This window comes from Salmo salar, chromosome 24 (assembly GCF_965601325.2).
Source record: "Salmo salar chromosome 24, fSalSal1, whole genome shotgun sequence".
NCBI lineage: Eukaryota > Metazoa > Chordata > Actinopteri > Salmoniformes > Salmonidae > Salmo > Salmo salar.
The window spans coordinates 13,998,853-14,025,243 of record NC_138314.1 but is presented as its reverse complement, the minus strand read 5'-3'; the positions used below and the strand labels follow the sequence as shown (position 1 = coordinate 14,025,243).

At 42.7% G+C, this 26,391-nt stretch overlaps 1 protein-coding gene across 8 annotated transcripts in view; it reads left to right on the top strand.

Annotated features, from left to right (window-relative positions):
* The window catches only part of LOC106585083 (autism susceptibility gene 2 protein), a 385,999-nt gene that overhangs the window by 210,166 nt on the left and 149,442 nt on the right, over positions 1–26,391 (top strand). For 7 of the 8 annotated variants that reach the window (XM_082968508.1, XM_014170870.3, XM_014170871.3 and 4 more), the window contains exon 5: positions 17,692–17,736. The exons of the other annotated variant lie outside the window; for it this stretch is intronic. In XM_082968508.1, the coding sequence (XP_082824634.1) occupies positions 17,692–17,736 (45 nt within the window). The remainder of the gene's footprint in view (positions 1–17,691; positions 17,737–26,391) is intronic. 8 annotated transcript variants of the gene reach the window in all.

Here is a 26,391-nt window from a genome sequence, read left to right as displayed (position 1 = left end):
AAAATCTAAACATTGATATGAATAATAGCCCATAACTACGTCTATACGAAACAAAGCATTTTGATTGATTTCTATCTCATAATTGCGTTCCCTTCATTGGCGGCTTGGTAAGCATAAAAAGCTGACAGGGTGAAAATGAAATTGAGTTAGAGAGAGCACAGCAGTAGTCACAATTTCCACAAATGACATATTTCCTCCTCTCTCAAACACTAGATCTTTCATTGCTGCTCGCTCCAAACGATCACGGCAAGAGAGAGGAGAGCATTATCAGATCTGTTTGAACAGCCCCCATCAACATGACTCTGGTGGGCGTTACAGATATCCAGTGACCTTTCCGCATGGCTCCTCCGATATTAACGCAATCTCCCTGCCTTATTACCATGGGAACATTTCACACAGTATTAGACTTAATAAATTACTTTTTACCCTCCTCCCTCTCCTCTCTTTTTCCCATTCTCCTCCCCTCGCTCCCTCGCTCTCCCTGCACCTGAGCCGATAACCCGGTCTCCCGGGGGGCCTGGCCTCCATAATCACGTCAGTTCACGGCCCTCTTATTTGAGCAGAATTGCTTAATTGGTATGTGTTCTACATAACTGTTTGAGTATTAGACTCACAAATGAAGGTTAGAACCTTAGTGCTTGTAATCGACTGAAAGAAATGGATTTGTTCTCAGTGGCTCTTTGGGAGAGGACTTTATGGTTCTCTGAAGAAATGAAGGTTTATAATTGTGTTTTTTTTGCATCCTTTCCATCCTTCCATTTCTACAAGGCCATGGCAGCTTAAAGGTGATGTCTCTGGGTACTTTAATATAGCACACGTAGCAGTGCACCTGGCATACTAACTAAGAGAACGTTGTTAGGCTTGTGTTGCGAGGCAGGTGCAGAGTTAAGGTCTCATGAATATACAGTGCCAGTCAAAAGTTTGGACACACCTACTCATTCAAGTGTTTTTCTTTATTTTTTTACTATTTTCTACATTGTAGAATAATAGTGAAGACATCAAAACTAGGAAATAACACATATGGAATCATGTAGTAAGCCCAAAAAAGTGTTAAACAAATGAAAATATATTTTCTATTTGAGATTCTTCAAAGTAGCCACCCTTTGCCTTTATGACAGCTTTGCACACTCTAGGCATTCTCTCAACCAACTTCACCTGGAATCCTTTTCCAACAGTCTTGAAGGAGTTCCCACATATGCTAAGCACTTGTTGGCTGCTTTTCCTTCACTCTGTGGTCCAACTCATCCCAAACCATCTTAATTGGGTTGAGGTCAGGTGATTGTGGAGGCCAGGGCATCTGATGTAGCACTCCATCACTCTCCTTCTTGGTCAAATAGCCCTTACACAGCCTGGAGGTATGTTGGGTCATTGTCCTGTTGAAAAACAACTGATAGTCCCACTGAGCGCAAACCAGATGGGATGGCGTATCGCTGCAGAATGCTGTGGTAGCCATGCTGGTTAAGTGTGCCTTGAATTCTAAATAAATCACAGACAGTGTCACCTGCAAAGCACCCCCACACCATAACACCTCCTCCTCCATGCTTCCCGGTGGAAACCACACATGCAGAGATCATCCGTTCACCTACTCTGCATCTCACAAAGAGGTTGGAACCAAAAATCTCACATTTGGACTCATCAGACCAAAGGACAGATTTCCACCGGTCTAATGTCCATTGCTCGTGTTTCTTGGCCTAAGCAAGTCTCTTATTATTATTGGTGTCCTTTAGTAGTGGTTTCTTTGCAGCAATTCGACAATGAAGGCCTGATTCACACAGTCTCCTCTGAACAGTTGATGTTGAGATGTCTGTTCCTTGAACTCTGAAGCATTTATTTGGGCTGGAATATCTGAGGCTGGTAACTCTAATGAACTTATCCTCTGCAGCAGAGGTAACTCTGGGTATTCCTTTCCTGTGGTGGTCCTCATGAGAACCAGTTTCATCATAGCGCTTGATGTTTCTTTCGACTACACTTGAAGAAACTTTCAAAGTTCTTGAAATTTTCTGCATTGACAGACCTTCATGTCTTAATGTAATGATGGACTGTCATTTCTCTTTGCTTATTTGAGATGTTTTTGACATAACCCTATATTGTAAAATAAATTATCTTTTGTATACCACCCCTACCTTGTCACAACACATCTGATTGGCTCAAATACATTAAGAAGGAAAGAAATTTCACCAATTAACACCTGTTAATTGAAATGCGTTCCAGGTGACTACCTCATGAAGCTGGTTGAGAGAATTCCAAGAGTGCAAAGCTGTCATCAAGGCAAAGGGTGGCTACTTTGAAGAATCTCAAATCTCAGTGAAATCTAATCATACCTCAGGAAAGAAATCTGTCAATAGAAACTTGATTGGACTATGTGCGAACACTCATAAGTTGTGTGACATGGGACACAATCGTGTTAGCTAAAGTCTAGCGCTCATACAGAAAATCGTATTTTGATTGATCCTCATAGGCTGTGTGTGGCTCTTAAATACCGGGAGTTGATAGCAGGGATTCATGTGATTAACATAGTGCGGGTCATTGTCGAGTGGCTGAGTGACTTGACCGTTAGGTAGGAGAAATACTGTATGGGAGGGTTTCACAGTGAAGTTTAGAGAGACCCCATGGCAAAATGTGTAGAATTGCTCAAAATGTCTCTTGGATGTAAAGAGTGGGGCCACTAAACTGTGTGTTTGGAGTGGGGTACGCAGACCCGCACCACATGGCAAACTGTGTAGAATTGCAGAAAATGCACGCTGAATTTCTTTTCTCTCCGCTGTCAAGAGGCAGACCGTTAAAATGTATTGCTCATAGAGGGGCCCACAATTTGTTTTTGCTTAGGGCCTCCAAAAGGCTAGGGCTGGCTCTGACTGCATGTGTACAGTTGAAGTCGGAAGTTTACATACACTTTAGCCAAATACATTTAAACTGAGTTTTTCACAATTCCTGACATTTAATCCTAGTAAAAGTTCCCTGTCTTAGGTCAGTTAGGATCACCACTTTATTTTAAGAATGTGAAATGTCAGAATAATAGTAGAGAGAATGACTTATTTCAGCTTTTATTTCTTTCATCACATTCCCAGTGGGTCAGAAGTTTACATACACTCAATTAGTATTTGGTAGCAATGCATTTAAATTGTTTAACTTGGGTCAAACGTTTCGGGTAGCCAACCACAAGGTTCCCACAATAAGTTGGGTGAATTTTGGCCCATTCCTCCTGACAGAGCTGGTGTAACTGAGTCAGGTTTCAGGTGCTTTTTCAGTTCTGCCCACAAATGTTCTATGGAATTGAGGTCAGGGCTTTGTGATGGCCACTCCAATACCTTGACTTTGTTGTCCTTAAGCCATTTTGCCACAACTTTGGAAGTATGCTTGGGGTCATTGTCCATTTGGAAGACCCATTTGCGACCAAGCTTTAACTTCCTGACTGATGTCTTGAGATGTTACTTCAATATATCCACATCATTTTTCTTCTTCATGTTGCCATCTATTTTGTGAAGTGCACGAGTCCCTCCTGCAGCAAAGCACCCCCACAACATGATGCTGCCACCCCCGTGCTTCACGGTTGGGATGGTGTTCTTCGGCTTGCAAGCGTCCCCCTTTTTCCTCCAAACATAACGATGGTCATTATGGCCAAACAGTTCTATTTTTGTTTCATCAGCCCAGAGGACATTTCTCCAAAAAGTACGATCATTGTCCCCATGTGCAGTTGCAAACCGTAGTCTGGCTTTTTTTATGGCAGTTTTGGAGCAGTGGCTACTTCCTTGCTGAGCGGCCTTTCAGGTTATATCGATATAAGACTCATTTTACTGTGGCTATAGATACTTTTGTACCTGTTTCCTCCAGCATCTTCACAAGGTCCTTTGCTGTTGTTCTGGGATTGATTTGCACTTTTCGCACCAAAGTATATTAATCTCTAGGAGACAGAACGCATCTCCTTCCTGAGCGGTATGATGGCTGCGTGGTCCCATGGTGTTTATACTTGCATACTATTGTTTGTACAGATGAATGTGGTACCTTCAGACGTTTGGAGATTACTCCCAAGGATGAGCCAGACTTGTAGAGGTCTACCATTTTTTTCTGAGGTCTAATTTCTTTGGATTTTCCCACGATGTCAAGCAAAGAGGCACTGAGTTTGAAGGTAGGCCTTGAAATACATCCACAGGTACACCTCCAATTGACTTAAATTATGTCAATTAGCCTATCGGAAGCTTGTAAAGCCATGACATAATTTTCTGGAATTTTCCATGCTGTTTAAAGTCACAGTCAACTTAGTGTATGTAAACTTCTGAACCACTGGAATTGTGATACAGTGAATTATAAGTGAAATAATCTGTCTGTAAACAATTGTTGGAAAAGTGACTTGTGTCATGCACAAAGTAGATGTCCTAACCGACTTGCCAAAACTATAGTTTGTTAACAAGAAATGTATGGAGTGTTTGAAAAACGGGTTTTAATGACTCCAACCTAAGTGTATGTAAACTTCCAACTTCAACTGTAGATGTGGCTGTGGAGACGCAGACCTGCGAGCCACTGTGGCCCCTCATGATGAGTTCAGAATATTTTGTAACCCCACCCCGATCGATGTTGCCCTTCCCTGCTCTGTGATTAGAACTGTACACATAAGAGGAAATAGCTTTCTTTTTTTTCTCTGCCTTGATGAAGACAAGGATTCTACTGCTAGATGCTATTAGATTATGTAGAGCTGTGTGGAGGAATCAGCCACTCCAAGCATGTTTATTGATAATGTATCGCATGTACTGTATGTTCACATACAGCGCTACTTCCCTTCCTCCTCACACCCCTCTCACTTACAGGACCATAAACTCTTCATGCCTGCTTTCCAGTGTGAGAAAAGTCCGATGTGGTGGGAGCTGGGCTGGCTGTGTGCAGAATCAGATTTCACACACACACTAATGCCACCCAACGAGCAGGGGTGTAAACAAGCAGATGGTGTTTACAAATGAGGACGCCCAAACTCTGAGCACTCAGCCCTGTGGGCCCTCAGCTCTGTGAGCACTCAGCCCTGTGGGTCCTCAGCTCTGTGATCACTCAGCCCTGTGGGCCATCAGCTCTATGAGCATACAGTCCTGTCGGCCCTAAGCTCTGTGAGCCATCGGCTGCTGATTTGATTATGGGATGGCATTTTGGGACAGCTAGATGTGGACGCTCCATTCTAAGTGGTTGGAGCAAGACAGTGAATACTGTCTGTCACATTGAATTGTTCTCCTTACTGAGGTGTTTGTTGTCTTCAAAATGTCAAAGGATGATTTTTATGAGAGAAAGAGAAAGATAGTTGTTTTTCCAGAGTGGAGTGCGCGTTTGTTTACTTGTGGGCGTGCTTGCAGCTGCATGTGTGAGATTGTGCTTTTCTTCAGTCGGAGGTGACATTTAATAAGGATATACTTGTCTGTGTTAAGAAAGGTTTAGCAGCCGAAATACACTACATAATAAATACAAAGTAGCTAACTGTGGAATCTGGCCTTTTTTCAGTCAGTTTAATCCCAACTGCCACATAGAAACGTTTTTAAGGTTGATGCCCTTTTATTGAAGTGTTGATCGTTTTTAGTGCTTGTCTGTAACGGTCGTCTGTGGAAGAAGGAGTAGACCAAAGCGCAGCGTGGTACGTGTTCATGATGTTTATTATAACTTGAACACTGAAACAAAAAAACAAAGTGGAACAAAACGCAACAGCTCTGTTAGGTGAACACACCAAACAGAAAACAACTACCCACCCCAACCCTGTGGGAAAAGGCTACCTAAGTATGGTTCCCAATCAGAGACAACGATTGACAGCTGTCCCTGATTGAGAACCATACCCGGCCAAAACAAAGAAATACCAAAACCTAGAAAAAAGGACATAGAATTCCCACCCTAGCCACACCCTGGCCTAACCAAAATAGAGAACAAAACCCTCTCTATGGCCAGAGCGTGACATTGTCTGAGACACATCTATTCCTTAGTTCTTTGAAATAGCTCTTCATCGATGGAGGACAAGAGGACCTTCTATTCTACGAAGTTCTGCCTAATTTGCTTCCAAGAATGACAGCAAACTGCTCAGCTGATCTACTTGGAAGGAAGGACGGTGATAATAACCCATGATGTGGTTTATTCAGATCCAATCATCACATAATGACACACTTGATTGCAAGGGACTGCTACTGTGCTGATAGCAGTGAGCTGATAGGCTGATAGAAACAGAGCTGAACTGTGGTGCGGATGGTCAGTCCGGATAAAAGCCTGCTTGATGAATGCAGCTAACATGGCGCCCCTCAGCCACACATACTGTAAACATTTGAAGCATGGCAAGCATTGCTTGTCTGTTGTATACTCCATTTGGTACAAAAGAACAGAATGTTTTATGCCATTGTTGATAGCTAACAACAAAAAATGGTATACTTTGATACACAGAGTGAGTGGAGAGAGTACTAGAACACGATCCAGTGTAGGCTACCATTAGATGGAACATCAAAGTGGGAGTTATTGCTCTCTTCATAGAGAATGCTCCTCGTGTTACAGTCAAAAAGAGGTGGTCAAAGGGATGAAAGGACCACTTAAAGACAGGAGCCCTCTCAGAGAACAGCTCTCATTCTTCTATCTTCCTGTATGTAGCCTAGTACTGATGGATACGGGCCTAACTCTGAGAGGCTTAGCACTACTATTATAGTGCTCTCACTAAATCCCTCCCTCCTCCCAACCAGACCCCCACTCAACCCTCTGTGAATTAATGGTGCATCCTGGGTATTAGTATTCTGGGGCCGGATGGATCGTTGTTGGATCTGGGCAAGGATTAGCCTGCCTCTTAACATTTTAGCTAATCAGGTTAACACTTGTTTTTATTGACATCTGAACAACATCCCAGTCCTCTCGCTCTTTCTCTGCTTAGTTTTAAGAATATTCATGGTTACATTTACACATTTAGCAGACACTCTTATCCAGAGCGGTTTAAAGGTAGGATCAATGGCACTTCAACCGATTTTACATCTAGTCGGCTCGGGATTCAAACTAGCGACCTTTCGGTTACTGTCCCAATGCTCTTAACCTCTAGGCTACCTGCTATCATCTCTATATTACTCTTTATACATCCGGAAGATAGTGCTATTCACATCATGATAGGCAGGTTGACAAAACACACATTTGGGTCTAAAATCAAATCAGATTCCACCATAGTTAGTTTGCTCAGTTGATCATTTAACTTTAATCAGTGGACTTAATGATCCAGTAGGAACATTTCAGTTGGTTCTTTCCCAGATTAAAGTCCAGGTGGCACCTTAATTGTGGAGGACGGGCTCGTGGTAATGGCTGGAGTGGAATAAGTGCAATGTTATCAAATGGCATCAAACACATGGTTTCCATGTGTTTGATGCCATTCCATTTACTCCGTTCCAGCCATTGTTATGAGCCGTCCTCCCCTCAGCAGCCTCCACTGAGCTACATGAACGTTAAGACGCAGACATTTTGGGCACATTCTTGTCTCAAATAGTAGAAAAGGATGGTTGAAAACAGCCTCAGCTTAAATGATTCAGCATGTCTATTCGACCTAATATCACCACTGAGCCGGCCCCATGTGCCCCAGTCAGCCTCTGTAACTGATGTCATTGTCTATAAAACCAGTGTACGCTGTTGAAAAAGCCCTGGGGAGTGTAGGAGTGTAGCCTAGCCTACCTATGGTAGTAGCTAGATAAACACCACATAAATCCCAGCAGTCCTGTGTCTCTCCAGTTCAAAGGGGGTCTGTCTGGGTCAATGGTAGGGTGGCAGGTATCTTAGCAGTTAAGAGCATTGGGCCAGTAACTGAAAGGTCGCTGGTTAGTATCCCCGAGCCGACTAGGTGAAAAATCTGCCCTTGAGCAAGGCCCTCAACCCTAATTGCTCCTGTAAGTCGCTCTGGATAAGAGCGTCTGCTAAATTACAAAAAATGTACAAATGTAACGGTGGAACTTTAAAGTATGTCTCTGGGGATTTCCCTAAATCACGAGGTATGCATCATCTTAAGCGACCGTCCCTGGCATTAGTGCTCAAATTAGTGGTAAGTTCCATTAGCCCAGGTTCCAGAACTGTGCCTAATAACATGACTATTAACCCTGGCTGGGATTTTACCAAGCCCTATTATCCTGTCGCTAAGACAGGCAGGAACGGACATTAATTCACACATGCTTTGCCCCCCTCACAAAGTATTATCTGTAACATGACCCTGGATTTGTATACGTTCTGCTTAGTGGTCATGGGGACATGAGAGTAGGAGTTGAGGGTTGGGTTTTTAGAGACATTTTTTGTTAGCGCTGATGTGTCTTACATCTAACATTTTTGGGGGGGAAATGTGCAAAAAGTTCAAAACTATGACAGTATAGAAAACAATGTATTTTTTTCCTCCTTACACACTATCGATTGAGTTCTTCTAATTCTCACCAGTTTTCTGTGCTGTTGCTGTTGATGTTGTCCAGACAGAGCAGAGCTGGGTATGCCTAATTGCTCCCATCTATAGTATTAGGATGAGTTCTTAAAGAGCGAGAAATGAATGTCTGCCTTCGTTAGGACAAAGGGAGGGGGCAAAGCGCTGGAAGGCGCTGCTCACTGACAGGCCCAGTAACGCTTCATTGTCCTTGATCTCAAGTTTCATAAAAAAAACACTGCTCCTCGTTAAAGAACGCACGCGGCAACGCGCCTCTCTCTCTCTCTCACAGTAACTCGTTATCTCCTCACCACCGTGAAATGCTGTAATTAACATTCAACAACTGTAACAGATCTGTCGTTCCTCCTCTCTACCCGCTAATTGCAAGGCTGGCTTGTAAGTGGGTTTTTCTTCTATAGTGGTACTTGTGGGTACACATTTGCCGTTTATGTGTATCTGTCTGGATTTGTTAGGGGTAGTGTAGGTTGGGGATGTGGTTCAACTCAGTCTTTTTGTTGAGAATATATGGAAGCCCTGGAGCCCAAGGCAAAACATTTTTTCAAATAACATAGACTCTTGGAAGGATCTCATTTGAACGACTTAGTATCTTGTTCGAACGACTTAGTATCTCGTTTTAACTACTTAGTAAAACAAAACGTAATTGTTCTTTTGCCTAATTAGGCCTCATTTGTTATGCATCTTGTCAGACCGTGTACTGGTCTAGTCAGCCATTCACTCACTGGTTCAATCCATTGATATGATTATTCATTGACAGTTCTTTGACAGCCTAAAGCAGGGCTGCTTTTGAATGCCAGAGCATGTAAGTAAGTGAGTGTTGAGCGAGGAGCAGAGCTTAATTCGAGCAGATGGTGTCGGCCTTCTCTCCCGCTCCAATTCCGCTCTGAAGTTTGTCAGACCATGACACATCCTGAAAATCGTTTTTCTCACGAAAATGTCTGTAGTGTCCCCTCTGTGGAAAGATGAGACTCATCAACATGATGCTGTTCTCCGTTTTGCTCTACGACCACCACAAGCGTCACAGGTCTCGTCTGAAGTCGGTACAGCCGATCTGCCAACTTCTGTCTAAAGCTTCCGAACAGTTTGGGCTACACACTAATATGACCCTCTATGGAAAGTAGAGTTTCTCTTGACAGTTGTTTTGCTCTAGGATGCCCACAAGCCTCACAACACTAGTTTTAAGGTAGCCGGTACCAGTTTAAAACATGTATGGAACTATACTGTATATGGAGATAGTTTTATGCCTAAAATAAGCAGTTAGATACATGTAAAAAAATATATATATATATACACATGTGCTCCTTTCTTATATCTCTCAGATATAGAACAGACACTTCAGAACAAACTTCCTTCAGATTTTTTGGGGGGGACTATCTGTTTATTCATATATGAAGCTGTTATTCAATGTGTTTCTATGGGCTAATAGCAGTAAGGCGAAATTCAATGTTGTATCAAATATAAATATATATACAGTCGGAAGTTTACATACACCTTAGCCAAATACATTTAAACTCAGTTTTTCACAATTTCTGACATTTAATCCTAGTAAAAATTCCCTGTCTTAAGTCAGTTAGGATCACCACTTTATTTTAAGAATGTGAAATGTCAGATGTGAGCGGACCAAGTCATTTGGTGTCACTCTAAAGTGGAAAGGTGGAATAAACGAGTCCAGAGTAGGTTTTCTTGATTCAACACAGTTCTCTATTGAGGGATTTCTGACACTACAAACACTCCAACACAGTCAATGAGAATCTCCAAAGGGACAACATACGTCTTCTTTAGATGACACAGGATCACATTACGGTTATCTTCAAATTATAACAACAATCACATATTCGTCACCGTCTTAATGAATCTTCTTGGATAGCACCTCTCTCTCCGTAGCCATTCTCCAGAGATAGTTTATCTTCCTCCCTTCTTGCTGGTTCCATCCTCTCTCTTGTAGGGGAAAGAGAATATCTCATTAGTACCGTCAGCTGTGCTTAATTGACTCTGGTTACCTTGTCTCACATGCCTTGTTGGGCTACTATCTATGAGCCCAGCCTGCCCTCTGGTGGTCCTTCCACACAGAATAATAGTAGAGAGAAGGATTTATTTCAGCTTTTATTTCTTTCATCACATTCCCAGTGAGTCAGACGTTTACATTCCTCCATTCCTCCTGACAGAGCTGGTGTAACTGAGTCAGGTTTGTAGGCCTCCTTGCTCGCACACGCTTTTTCAGTTCTGCCTACAAATGTTCTATAGGGTTGAGGTCAGGGCTTTGTGATGGCCACTCCAGTACCTTGACTTTGTTGTCCTTAAGCCATTTTGCCACAACTTTGGAAGTATGCTTGGGGTCATTGTCCATTTGGAAGACCCATTTGCGACCAAGCTTTAACTTCCTGAATGATGTCTTGAGATGTTGCTTCAATATATCCACATAATTGTCCTTCCTCATGTTGCCATCTATTTTGTGAAGTGCACCAGTCCCTCCTGCAGCAAAGCACCCCCAGAGCATGATGCTGCCACCCCTATGCTTCACGGTTGGGATGGTGTTCTTCGGCTTTCAAGCCTCCCCCCTTTTTCCTCCAAACATAACGATGGCCATTATGGCCAATCGGTTCTATTTTTGTTTCAACAGACCAGAGGACATTTCTCCAAAAAGTACGATCTTTGTCCCCATGTGCAGTTGCAAACCGTAGTCTGGCTTTTTTAATGGCGATTTTGGAGCAGTGGCTTCTTCCTTGCTGAGCGGCCTTTCAGGTTATTTCGATATAGGACTCATTTTACTGTGGATATAGATACTTTTGTACCTGTTTCCTCCAGCATCTTCACAAGGTCCTTTGCTGTTGTTCTGGGATTGATTTGCACTTTTCGCACCAAAGTACGTTCATCTCTAGGAGACAGAACGCATCTCCTTCCTGAGCGGTATGAAGGCTGTGTGGTCCTATGGTGTTTATACTTGCATATTATTGTTTGTACAGATGAACGTGGTACCTTCAGGCATTTGGAAATTGCTTCCAAGGATGAACCAGACTTGTGGAGGTCTTGGCTGATTTTCTTTGATTTTACCATAATGTCAAACAACGAGGCACTGAGTTTGAAGGTAGGCCTTGAAATACATCCACAGGTACTCTCAAATGATGTCAATTAGCCTATCAGAAGCTTATAAAGCCATGAAATAATTTTCTGGAATTTTCCAAGTTGTTTAAAGGCACAGCCAGGTTAGTGTATGTAAACTTCTGACCCACTGGATTGTGATACAGTGAATTATAAGTGAAATAATCTGTCTGTAAACAATTGTTGGAAAAATTACTTGTGTCATGCACAAAGTAGATGTCCTAACCGACTTGCCAAAACTATAGTTTGTTAACAAGAAATTTATGGAGTGTTTGAAAAACGAGTTTTAATGACTCCAACCTAAGTGTATGTAAACTTCCGACTTCAACTGTATATACACTGCTCAAATAAATAAAGGGAACACTTAAACAACACAATGTAACTCCAAGTCAATCACACTTCTGTGAAATCAAACTGTCCACTTAGGAAGCAACACTGATTGACAATAAATTTCACATGCTGTTGTGCAAATGGAATAGACAACAGGTGGAAATTATAGGCAATTAGCAAGACACCCCCAATAAAGGAGTGGTTCTGCAGGTGGGGACCACAGACCACTTCTCAGTTCCTATGCTTCCTGGCTGATGTTTTGGTCACTTTTGAATGCTGGCGGTGCTTTCACTCTAGTGGTAGCATGAGACGGAGTCTACAACCCACACAAGTGGCTCAGGTAGTGCAGCTCATCCAGGATGGCACATCAATGCGAGCTGTGGCAAGAAGGTTTGCTGTGTCTGTCAGCGTAGTGTCCAGAGCATGGAGGCACTACCAGGAGACAGGCCAGTACATCAGGAGACGTGGAGGAGGCCGTAGGAGGGCAACAACCCAGCAGCAGGACCGCTACCTCCGCCTTTGTGCAAGGAGGAGCAGGAGGAGCACTGCCAGAGCCCTGCAAAATGACCTCCAGCAGGCCACAAATGTGCATGTGTCTGCTCAAACGGTCAGAAACAGACTCCATGAGGGTGGTATGAGGGACCGACGTCCACAGGTGGGGATTGTGCTTACAGCCCAACACCGTGCAGGACGTTTGGCATTTGCCAGAGAACACCAAGATTGGCAAATTCGCCACTGGCGCCCTGTGCTCTTCACAGATGAAAGCAGGTTCACACTGAGCACGTGACAGGCGTGACAGAGTCTGGAGATGCCATGGAGAACGTTCTGCTGCCTGCAACATCCTCCAGCATGACCGGTTTGGCGGTGGGTCAGTCATGGTGTGTGGTGGCATTTCTTTGGGGGGCCGCACAGCCCTCCATGTGCTCGCCAGAGTTAGCCTGACTGCCATCAGGTACCGAGATGAGATCCTCAGACCCCTTGTGAGACCATATGCTGGTGCGGTTGGCCCTGGGTTCCTCCTAATGCAAGACAATGCTAGACCTCATGTGGCTGGAGTGTGTCAGCAGTTCCTGCAAGAGGAAGGCATTGATGCTATGGACTGGCCTGCCCGTTCCCCAGACCTGAATCCAATTGAGCACATCTGGGACATCATGTCTCGCTCCATCCACCAACGCCACGTTGCACCACAGACTGTCCAGGAGTTGGCGGATGCTTTAGTCCAGGTCTGGGAGGAGATCCCTCAGGAGACCATCCGCCACCACATCAGGAGCATGCCCAGGCGTTGTAGGGAGGTCATACAGGCACGTGGAGGCCACACACACTACTGAGCCGCATTTTGACTTGTTTTAAGGACATTACATCAAAGTTGGATCAGCCTGTAGTGTGGTTTTCCACTTTAATTTTGAGTGTGACTCCAAATCCAGACCTCCATGGGTTGATAAATTGGATTTCCATTGATTATTTTTGTGTGATTTTGTTGTCAGCACATTCAACTATGTAAAGAAAAAAGTATTTAATAAGATTATTTCTTTCATTCAGATCTAGGATGTGTTGTTTAAGTGTTCCCTTCATTTTTTTGAGCAGTATATATTTTATATATTCCTTAAGGGGTCCTAAAATTACAAATCACATAGCTAAATGATCCCCCCTGGCTTTATTCTCTAAATGTCCTAAATAAATTGTAAATAATAAAGGCCAGTATCAGCTTCTTTTTTATAAAAAAAAGGGTATAAATCATTTCAAACTGGAGCGGTACTGTCAAAGCGACTCCAACATGCAGGAGGGGTGAAGTCAGGCGCAGGAGACTAAGGTACATGATAAACACGTTTAATGAACAAAGTCCAAAAGTGCCGTAGAACAGGGTACAAAACTCAAGTGAAAGGTAAGAACCCTAAATGAGTCGGGACGCAGCCCAGCAAACCCTAATGCCTAAACACAGAACGGCAGAGGAAAATCAAATCCCCAACCTACAATAAGATGACACAAAATAATCCCGCACAACCCCAAACCAAAAACAGACAGACTAAATACCCCCACTAATGAACAAACACAAAACAGGTGCTAACCTAAAACAGACATCACCAAAAGTAAAAGAAAAGGAGATCGGTGGCAGCTAGTAGGCCGGTAGGCCTAATACTTTTTTATAGTATTAGGCAGCTAGTAGGCCTAATACTTTTTTATAAGTATTTCAAACGAGACACTAAGTAATTTCAATGAGATACTAAGTTGTTCGAACGAGATAATTCCAAGGGTATGCGTTATTTATTTTTGCCTTGGGCTTCAGGGCTTCCGTAAGAATATCATGCACACTCTAGTGTAGATATTTTATGTATTCTCTGTATGGGAATGAATTATATATGGTAATTTAGCAAACACTGTTATCCAAAGCAACTTTGATATACAGTACAGTATATGTGGCCAATGCGGGAATCAAACCCGCAACCCTGGTATTGCCAGCACCATGCTTTATCTAACCCAGTAAGCCATTGGCAATACAACGTTTTTATTAGGTCTCTGCCACAGTGAAAGAATTTTAGAATTGATGGTTCTCTTATGACAGGTACCTAGACATTTCCGCAGCTCTCCACCGTCTCTTATTGTAGAGCTCACAAATTGAGGCCTCCCCCTAAGTATGCTTTTGGTGGTCTCATCCTGTATGGCACGCTGTGTATTTTCAACGTAACGGTGAAGGGTGTATTGGAGGCCCATTCGCCCGGCTCACAATTACTGTAATTACACATTTCAAGTTGACGCATGCCTGTGGTGGTGAATAAATGGAGGGTACAATTATTAAAGGAGTCCTGCTATGTACTCTTCTTCCTCTCAGCCACGCATGATTTCTCCTGACACGGTCGGTGGTGGTGTTTACCGTTCTACCACATTCAATACAACCTGTAATTGGAGATGTATAGCCGCTGATACGCCTGTATCACACACTGAAAAACTCATTTACAGTAGTATGTAGTTTAAGCACACTTTAGGTTTGTTACATTTCCCACATACACACAGTAGTGTAGTAGTGCCACTTCCCTTTTAAATTGAAGTAGTAAATACTGTGTAGCTCCACCCCTGACCTGAACCCTAGCAACAACCAATCACAACAAACCTTTTGAATAATTAGTCAGAGTCAACTGATACTCTGGCTCCAACAGGGCTGTCATCTATTCCTGGAGTCTCCCACAGGCGGCCAAAAACCAAAGCCAATTAACTGTGTTCAATTCTGCTCAATTTAATCTATTCTGTTGATGCAGCGAACCTTGTTATTCTAAGGTGACCAGAGGGAAGTAAGAGGATGCTGCCTGCCTCTGAAGCCGAGTGCTGTCAGTGGGGGTAACGGACATCAAATTAGCAGTGTAACACAAGGCCAAGTCTGGGCCTAGCTTCCTCTGTGGTCTGGTCCATCACAAAGGTTCCGTTCACCTGCTGCTTTATCCTTATCTATCAGTCTGCTACTGCAACAGCATCTCCTCTTCTCTTCTGGGGATTAAGGCCCTAATGTGGTTTAGGCTTCACTGAACTAAAGGAGGCCAGAGAGGACAAACAAAACTAAATGACTGCCTTGTCTCTTGTTTCTTATCTTGATTTTGCTAGGCTAGCAGGTCAGGGCAGAGGCAGTCCATGCTGCTATTAGGTTGGTCTGTAGTCTGGCTCACCCTCGCTAATTCTCACATTAGCAACTAATATCTCACTTGTTGTGTTTTTCACAAATAGCACATACACTGTGGGTTGTACTCAAGTATCACTATGACTCACCATAAGTGAAACAGCCCGCTGTTACATTCAGGGGTTTGAACTTTTACTTTGCGCTTTATTTCTTCCCCGCATCCTGTTACAGTTAGTACTGTTTGCTGCAGAAAACCTCGGCCACACAAAAGTTGAGGTTACAGACGCTAAAGAGCCTGCTTGCTTGCCTGTCTCTATACTTGAGTATTTAACACGTCTGTTAGGTTTGATAGACTTGCTGTGTTTTGTAAACTGAGCAAACACTAAAAAAGGCTGTTGTCAGATACTTAGTACAGGGTTCGTCAAGTACAACAGAGTTCATCAAGGACAACATTCTAGAGTCGACGGATACATTTCCCACTAAATGACAAACCTGTTTAACCACTGTCTGTCTGTCTTGTGGTAAAAAGCAACATGCTTATCTTCATTGAAAGCCCACCTCGCTTATATTCAGGGTATCTACGGATGTTAGAGTTGTGTGCTGTTTTGGGTGTTGTTATTGGTGTAATATCCTGAGTCTACAGTATCACTGTCAGCTGACACATGGAGGTGACCACAAAGGCCTTCTTTCAGCTTAACGACTAAATTGTGTGCTTGATTAATGTTCACGCTGATCTCACGTCTAATGTCGCCTGCGACATTAACAAGCCCTATCTGCAACCTCCACACTTTCTCAATTGGATATACCGTGGCTCCCGCGGCTAATCTGCCAAAGAAAATGAACTTTGACTGTGATGGATTTTACAGATAGGGAGAAGATGTTGGCATGAGAGCAAAGAGGTCTTTACACGAAATGTGAACAAAGGAGAATTTATTCTCTTCAGAAGTGGAACGGGTGGAAGAGATAGAGGGAGGGAAACGATCCTCATATGGCTTGTTATTAGACTGTTAAAGACAGATCTCATTTTAATTTGGGTAATGTGAGGAACACTATCATCCATTGACCCGGGGTGTCTTATGACTGGCTCGACGCTTGACGCTCTTTGGTCTTGTGGTTATTCTCAGTCTGGAGTTTCGGTTCACGGATAAGGCAGATTTCAGAGGTATTTTTTAAAAGCTATTGCAGTTACTGCTCAGTTCATGAACTTCACTTATTTCTTTTTCCTCCTCCTTCCTTAGCTAGTTTGCTCGAAGCACAACCTTATTAGTATCTCCCAGACAGGAACAAGAAAGCCTGCAGCTTCTGTTTACAGGCTATTCAATCACTTTAAGTACTGGTGGCAGACTGATTTTCTTGGAAACACGTTGGCTACAATCCCCCCGTGGCTCTTAGCATACGTGTTATTTATCATATGAACATTTGGATCTGTCAGGCTGGCCTGTTTTACTAGGTTTGCCTTAGGGGGTGGGATGGGGGATCAGGGTTGGCGGGAAGCGGTGTGGGGGTAAATGGGAACTTAAGGTAGAGTAATAGAAAGCAATGAAGCCGTAATGTACGTCAGGAAATACCTCTGAGTGCCGAAAGATTGTCTCTCTGATGAACTGAAGTGGTTTACGCTTATAAACCCTCTGTAGATGCTGTTTGATCTTTACAAGGTTTTTTTTTTTTTTTAAATGGGTCAATTTGTGTCTCACTTCCTTTTCCTCGGGGCTCGATATTAAACTGTAACTGAAAACAAAGCACACATAGAAAAATATCCCCAATGTCGGAGAAAACGGTTTATGTTCAGTTGGAGTTATTCACGCTGTCCAGCCTTGTTCGTAGTTTGCAAACGTAGCATAGCCTAACCAACCTTTTATCCGAAGTGGCTTAGAACACTGAGTGCATACATTTTTGTATATATGATCCTAACAGGCATTGAACCCATGACACTGGCGTTACTAGGGCAACACACTTACCAATTGAGCCACACAGGCCCACCATCAAATAGCCTAGTGTAAGTGGAGGAGGCTGATAAGATTGAACATCCTGTCACATTCCTGCCTCTCAGTGTCACTGTGTTTTTGTGACCTCAAACCTGGTGACACCCTCTGGCAACAGCTACTCCTCTGCCAGCTGCTAGGCTAACTTTCTGCAAGGCCAGCAGAAAAAGAGCTGACGTACACCAGGCGGGTTGTGCACCAGATCTTAATATAGCAGCAGGCAAGCAGGGTGGCGGTGGACAGACCCATCCCGATTAATGACTGTTGTCTCTTCTTTGCAGTTCACTTCTTTAAAAAGAGACGAGCACCCGTTTGGGAGACATGAGGTGAGGTCATTATGAGCTAAGGGTCACACACACACATGCACGCATGCTCGCACACACACACACACACACACACACACACACACACACACACACACACACACACACACACACACACACACACACAAACCATTTTCACCCTTATCACTTATAGGGAGATTACCTCTTACGTACTGAAGCTACGGCATATTATATAACAAAGCATTTGGAAAGAATATCGTTTGTTTGTTTAGATTATATCAGCCTTTGTGCCTCTAGGCAGTAGGATTATGCTTGACAGTTGGAATGCATTCAGTCACAGAAAGGTTATGTATGAACAGAGCTCAAATCCACATGAGAGATACATATTGTCCAATTATTGAGCAATGAACAGTGCCTTCAGTAAGTATTCACACCCCTTGACTTTTTCTACATTTAGTTGTGTTACAGCTTGAATTTAAAATCGATAACATTTAGATGTTTTTGTCACTGGCCTAGACACAATACCCCATCATGTCCAATTTTACAAATTAATAAAAAATGAAAAGCTAAAATGTTTTGAGTCAATAAGTATTTGACCCCTTTGTTATGGCCAGCCTAAATTAGTTCAGGAGTGAAAATGTACATAACAATTCACATAATAAGTTGCATGGATTCACTCTGTGTGCAACAATGGTGTTTAACACGAGTTTTGAATGACTACCTCATCTCTGTACCCCACACACACACAATTATCTGTAAGGTCCCTCCGTCGAGCAGGGAGATTTTCCAATGCCTCGCAAAGAAGGGCACCTGACATTGAGTATCATGTTGAGCATGGTGAAGTTATTATTACACTTTGGATGGTGTATCAATATACCCAGTCACTACAGAGATAAAGGCAGAGGAAGGAACCCACACAGGGATTTCACCATGAGGCCAATGTTGACTTTAAAACAGCTACAGTTGAAGTGGGAAGGTTAAATACACTTAGGTTGGAGTCATTAAAACAAATTTTTCAACCACTCCACAAATTTCTTATTAACAAACTATAGTCGGTTAGAACATCTACATTGTGCATGACACAAGTAATTTTTCCAACAATTGTTTACAGACAGATTATTTCACTTATAATTCACTGTATCACAATTTCAGTGGGTCAGAAGTTTACATACACTAAGTTGACTGTGCCTTTTAACAGCTTGGAAAATTCCAGAAAATGTTATCATGGCTTTAGAAGCTTCTGATAGGCTAATTGACATCATTTGAGTCAATTGGAGGTGTACCTGTGGATGTATTTCAAGGCCCACCTTTAAACTCAGTGCCTCTTTGCTTGACATCATGGGAAAATCAAAAGAAATCAGACAAGACCTCAGAAAAAAAAATTGTAGACCTCCACAAGTCTGGTTCATCCTTGGGAGCATTTTCCAAATGCCTGAAGGTACCACGTTCATCTGTACAGACAATAGTACGCAAGTATAAACACCATGGGACCACGCAGCCGTCATACCCCTCAGTAAGGAGACGTGTTCTGTCTCCTAGAGATGAACGTACTTTGGTGCGAAAAGTACAAATCGATCCCAGAACAACAGCAAAGGACCTTGTAAAAATGCTGGAGGAAACAGGTACAAAAGTATCTATATCCACAGTAAAATGAGTCCTATATCGACATAACCTGAAAGGCCTCTCAGCAAAGAAGAAGCCACTGCTTCAAAACTGCCATAAAAATGCCAGGCTACGGTTTGCAACTGCACATGGGGACAAAGATCATACTTTTTGGTGAAATGTCCTCTCGTCTGATGAAACAAAAATATAACTGTTCGGCCGTAATGACCATTGTTATGTTTGGAGGAAAAAGGGGGAAGCTTGCACGCCGAAGAACACCATCCCAACCGTGAAGCACGGGGGTGGCAGCATGATGTTGTGGGGTTGCTTTGCTGCAGGAGGGACTGGTGCACTTCACAAAATAGATGGCAACATGAGGAAGGGAAATTATGTGGATATATTGAAGCAACATCTCAAGACATCATTCAGGAAGTTAAAGCTTGGTCGCAAATGGGTCTTCCAAATGGACAATGACTCCAAGCATACTTCCAAAATTGTGGCAAAATGACTTAAGGACAACAAAGTCAAGGTATTGGAGTGGCCATCACAAAGCCCTGAACTCAATCCTATAGAAAATGTGTGGGCAGAACTGAAAAGTGTGTGCGAGCAAGGAGGCCTACAAACCTGACTCAGTTACACCAGCTCTGTCAGGAGGAATGGGACAAAATTCACCCAACTTATTGTGGGAAGCTTGTGGAAGGCTACCCGAAACGTTTGACCCAAGTTTAACAATTTAAAGGCAATGCTACCAAATACTAATTGAGTGTATGTAAACGTCTGACCCACTGGGAATGTGATGAAAGAAATAAAAGCTGAAATAAATCCTTCTCTCTACTATTATTCTGACATTTCACATTCTTAAAATAAAGTGGTGATCCTAACTGACCTAAGACAGGGAATTTTTACTAGGATTAAATGTCAGGAATTGTGAAAAACTGAGTTTAAATGTATTTGGCTAAGGTGTCTTATCCAGAAAGACTCAACTGTAATCGCTGCTAAAGGTGATTCTAACATGTATTGACTCAGGGGGTTGAATACTTATCTAATCAAGATATATTAGTGTTTTATTTTCATGAATTGTATACACATCTTCAAATGTTTACTCCACTTTGACATTACATGGTATTTTGTGTAGATAGTTGACGACAAATGACAATTAAATCAATTTTAATCCCACTTTGTAACACAACAAAATGTGACCGACCGGCTCGATTCGATCCTATGTAGCAACATTTGAAATATGTTTTTTTTACATTGGATAAAAGTAGAGACTCAGAGTTAGAATATTGTATATCATACACTGCAGTTGAGGAACAATGGGAAAGTAATTCTGCTTTGAATGTTGATAAACTTGTAACTCCACTTTTGAGAAAATGGCACTTAAATGTTTTGGTACACCTACTGGAGAGCTCTTCTTTTTCTACACCCATTCATTCACACCCTCTTAAGCCTTAGCCCCACCCATCTCTTAAAAGGATTCACATGTGAGGCCATGTGCTAAACAGAGAAAGTAAGGTAGTGTAGTAAACAACTGAAGATTTCAAGACTAAAATTGGTGAAAGTAGTAGCTATACACTATCTAGTCCTTGGCCTATATCCTAATCTGATTTTGGTGCAGGTCATGTTGTTCTTCACATTACCGTTTCTGGTGAACACACACTATATCAAATTAAATCGAAGGTTATTTGTCACATACACAGGATACAGGAGGTTTAATTCTTCAGCGTCTCGTCGTCAAAATCCAGGGAAAACTCCTAGCGATATTAGCATAACGAAATTAAAAAAATTTTTTTTCAAATATAGGACTGTCTCATATCGTTTTATAGATACACCTCTCCTGAATCGACCCACGTCGTCCGATTTCAAAAAGGTTTTACAGGAAAAGCAAATCATTAGATTATGTTAGAGGAGTCCATCGTAAAAGCAGCAACATGAACATTTTCCGACCAACCACATGCATCACAAATAACCCAAAAACAGCTAAATGCAGCACTAACCTTTTACAAACTTCATCAGATGACACACCTAGGACATCATGTTACACAATGCATGCATTCTTTTGTTCAATAAAGTTCATATTTATATATGAAAACAGCATTTTACATCGGCGTCTGACGTTGACTAACTATTTTCCTGTCAAATGCATCCAGGGAAACAGTGCTACAATTTACTGAATTACTATTCGAAAACATTTTTAAAATGTAATATTGTCATTCTAAGATTTATAGATGAATATCTCTTGAAAGCACCTGTCATACCAGATTTAAAAATAACTTTACTGGGTAATCACACTTAGCGATAAAAGGGGATGCGATACTCAGAAAATGAGCTAGTAAATACAGCTCGGCGCCATCTTGGAACAATCGCATATCACATCTAATGTTGTATAATATTGTCAATAATCCCTTACCTTTAGTTGTCTTCATCAGAAAGCACTTCCAGGAATCCCAGGTCCACAACAGATGTATTTTCGGTCGAAAAAGTCCATCCTTTATGTTCCATTAGCTTGCTGTTGTTAGCGCATTTGAAGGCTGTATCCAAAAGCTCTGCCGGCCGCGGGACAGCCGTTTCGGATTATTTATTTTTTTTCCCATTTAGGTTCGTTCAAACATGTCAAACGTTGTATAACATAAATCTTCAGGGCCTGTTTCAACAAGAGAGCCAATAAGATTCGAGGGGGACGATTTCATTGTGTTTCAAAACGTTTCCAAAGGTGGGGGTAGACAGGGCCGCCGGCGTCATAATGGTGATGGCCCTCCCCCTGTGACCAATTTCCAACGCGTCTCATTCACTGAGTTTCGACAGTAGAAGGCTCAAAACACTTTGTAAAGACTGGCGACATCTTGTGGAAGCAATAGGAAGTGCTCAAATAACGATAGCTCACGGTGTGAATAATAGGCAACGACGTGAAGTTGAGTCCACAATTCAGAATTCCACTTCCTGTTTCAATCGGTCTCGGGGTTTTGACTGCCATATGAGTTCTGTTATACTCACAGACACCATTCAAACAGTTTTAGAAACTTTAGGGTGTTTTCTATCCACAGGTATTAATTATATGCATATCCTAGCTTCTGAGTTTGATTAGTAGGCCGTTGAAAATGGGCACAAATTTTTTCCAAAATGCGCTGTGGCGCCCCCTATCCTAGGGTAACCTCAAGAGGTTAAATGGTACAGTGAAACTTGCATATTTGCATAGTAGCAATATCAAAAATAGAAAGTATCCAGATAAATATTGTACAAATATTTTATAACAATTAGATGATTCTTACCCAGACACACTTGTCTAAATTGATGGGTCATGTGAAATAAATGCTATAACTTTTGCCGTTCTTCATTATATCTTTCAAAAAAGCTTCAGTAGAAAGGATGATCTACACATAATAAGCTCAGGTTATAGCCAGAAGCGCGCTACATGGCAGACCAATCCAAATTAGTCTCTCGGCATGTCCAGCCCATTCATTATCTCAGCCAATCATGGCTAGCGGGAAGGTTCCTGTTTTTTTCCGTGGCTAAACCAACTAGGCTCATAATTTAACAATTTTATTCATATTTGCAGATGGCATACACATTTGTTATTAAGGCACATGAAAGTTCACATGCTCCAGAATGCATTTCTGCCATAAAACTGCCTCTCCTGTGAAGTAGTGACATGCGCCTAGTTTCCTGAAATTATTAACAAATGTAGAAAAAGTCAAGGGGTGTGAATACTTTCTGAAGGCTCTTTATGTCCAAGTATTGAGTGGTATTGAGTGTCAGCTTTGTTTTAATTACATCTCAGGGCTTTGAGTTCATGCTCCGCCTTCTCTCTCTCTCACACTCTCACTCTCTCTCTCTCTTTCTCTCTGCCTCTGCCTGCCTGCCAGTCTGTCTGTCTGTCTGTCCCATTGTGACTGGTTCGTGTACATAGCCCCCCTTCACTCCACTTGGCTCTTTAATGAGGGACTTTCATCAGCCATGTTTGAACTGTAGACAGGATTAACTTAATAAAGACTTAATGCACACCTCACTCCTCTGCTCCCCTATGCACCCAGTCACAGCTCTGCCTGTGTTTGCCTTAACCAGGCCACAGAATCGACAGGGAGTTCCACTGTGCTCTCTCTCTCTCTCTCTGTCTCTCTCTCTGTCTCTCTCTCTCTCTCTCTGTCTCACTCTCTTTCACTCTCTCTCTCAGGGCTCCAGGGCCGCCTCCTCCTTCGCCCTCATTTCCCCGGAATTAATTGAGTTCTCATTTTCTGGGTAAGCTAGTAGAAGGGGAAATTGAGAGACAGAAAGAGAGCGACAGAAAGAGAGAGAGAGAGAGAGACAGAAAGAGAGAGACAGAAAGAGAGAGAGAGAGAGAGAGACAGAAAGAAAGAGAGAGAGAGAGAGAGAGAGAGAGAGAGAACGGCTCTTCCAGTCTCTCAGGGGGAGTAGACAGCCACTGGGCACCTCAGGGATGTGGAGGCCCCACCACACCACACCGTACAGCGCTGTGCTGGCTTATATCTTTATCTTCTCCACAGGGCCCCTGCTGCAAGCTTAAGGTTCAGGGAGGCCCTGTGGGCTTCGTGGTCAGGGTCAGGGTGACATGCTGGGTTTCAGAGAGAGAGAGGGAAAGAGAGAGAGCATACTGTGTCCCCCAGAGCAGAGAATGCCTGCTACTGTCTCATTTTAGCTCTTTGTGTCTACTTTAGTAGTAGCGCATACAGAGACAGAGATAAAGCTCTCATACTAGGCACAGTATGTGGTGTGCTGCTACTGGGGCTAATGCTAGCTAACTGCTAACCTTTTCACTCCGGTCTCTTAGTGGTGGTTTGCCTACTAGAACAACATAGAGATATGATGTGACATCACTGCACAGGAGTAGGGTTTCAGAGACAAGAGAGACAGTATGATGTGTAAGTATGCACTGACCCTACCTTCATGACATGCGAACAGAAACAAGAATGTTAAATAAGATCCGTACGCACTGACCCCAACTTTATAACATGCATTACAGAGACGAGAGAAAGAGATAGGATGACGTGTATGAAGCGTTACAGAGAGAGAGAGAGAGAGAGAGAGAGAGAGAGAGAGAGAGGATGACTTGTATGAGGGAGAGATAGGATGATGTGTCTGAAGTGTTACAGAGAGAGAGAGAGAGAGATAGGATGATGTGTCTGAAGTCTTAGAGAGAGAGAGAGAGATAGGATGATGTGTCTGAAGTCTTACAGAGAGAGAGAGAGAGAGATAGGATGATGTGTCTGAAGTCTTACAGAGAGAGAGAGAGAGATAGGATGATGTGTCTGAAGCGTTACACAGAGAGAGAGAGAGAGAGAGAGATAGGATGTTGTGTCTGAAGCGTTACAGAGAGAGAGAGATAGGATGATGTGTCTGAAGCGTTACAGAGAGAGAGAGAGAGGATGTTGTGTCTGAAGTCTTACAGAGAGAGAGAGAGAGAGGATGATGTGTCTGAAGCGTTACAGAGAGAGAGAGAGAGAGAGGATGTTGTGTCTGAAGTCTTACAGAGAGAGAGAGATAGGATGATGTGTCTGAAGCGTTACAGAGAGAGAGAGAGGATGTTGTGTCTGAAGTCTTACAGAGAGAGATAGAGATAGGATGATGTGTCTGAAGCATTACAGAGAGAGAGAGAGAGAGGATGTTGTGTCTGAAGCGTTACAGAGAGAGAGAGATAGGATGATGTGTCTGAAGTGTTACAGAGAGAGAGAGATAGGATGTTGTGTCTGAAGCGTTACAGAGAGAGAGAGAGGATGTTGTGTCTGAAGCGTTACAGAGAGAGAGAGATAGGATGATGTGTCTGAAGCGTTACAGAGAGAGAGAGATAGGATGATGTGTCTGAAGCATTACAGAGAGAGAGAGAGAGAGGATGTTGTGTCTGAAGCGTTACAGAGAGAGATAGAGATAGGATGATGTGTCTGAAGCATTACAGAGAGAGAGAGAGAGAGGATGTTGTGTCTGAAGCGTTACAGAGAGAGAGAGATAGGATGATGTGTCTGAAGTGTTACAGAGAGAGAGAGATAGGAAGATGTGTCTGAAGCATTACAGAGAGAGAGAGAGAGGATGTTGTGTCTGAAGCGTTACAGAGAGAGAGAGATAGGATGATGTGTCTGAAGTCTTACAGAGAGAGAGAGAGAGAGAGAGAGATAGGATGATGTGTCTGAAGTGTTACACAGAGAGAGAGAGAGAGAGAGAGAGAGAGAGAGAGAGAGAGAGAGAGAGAGAGATAGGATGACTTGTATGTACGCTCTGACCTGACCCCACCTTTATGAACCCTTTCAATTATGGACCATTACAACATCACTCACTGTAATATTGATGTGCGGGCGGGCCCACAGACGTCTTGGGTTGCCCCGCTGTAAGTTGAGACAAACACTTAAGAAGTTGTTATGGTGGATTCCTATTCCTCAATGTCACTGCTTTAGTTTAGTACTCAATAATTCAGAACCTAGCTAGCGTTAATTAGTTCCCCATAGGCTGATCCCTACGGAGACTCCCACTGTGCCTTCACTGTCATGTAGTTATATATCATGTCGCCTTTCAAATCAATTACATTTTGATCTGATAGACATGTAATTCGGCCTGATTGAGTTTTCTGCACAGCGACTGCCAAACTGTTTGTGTGGAAATAGAAACGGAGCCAGTCAAAACAGGAAGCTCCGTCAAATTAAAACGGCATTTCATCCTGATTGAGGCTGCCTGCTCGCACGTCCCAAAAAAAACCACACGAGATGTAATTATGATAATAATAACAGTAACAATCTGTGTTTTCTCAGGTTTGTTAGTTTTATTTCCGACATGAAATCCGCCTAAAGACTAAAATAATGTTTGCTTTTATTGAGACATTACAGCTGATCTGATTGTTTGCATCGTGTGTAATTTACCTGATTTAATCCCAACCGTAATGTTTCTCTTTTTTTGCTGACTACGTGTCTAGAGACGGGATAAATGAAACCACGCATAGCAGCGTTGCTGTGTTCCACTCAGCTTACAAGTAGATTCAGAGGTTAGAAGACAGCCTTAGAAGAAGGCCTTAGCCCTATTCCTTTGTTCTATCATTGTTAAATAACTCTCTCACCCCCACCTCCCACTTGCAGTATCCAGCATCCGGCCCACCTT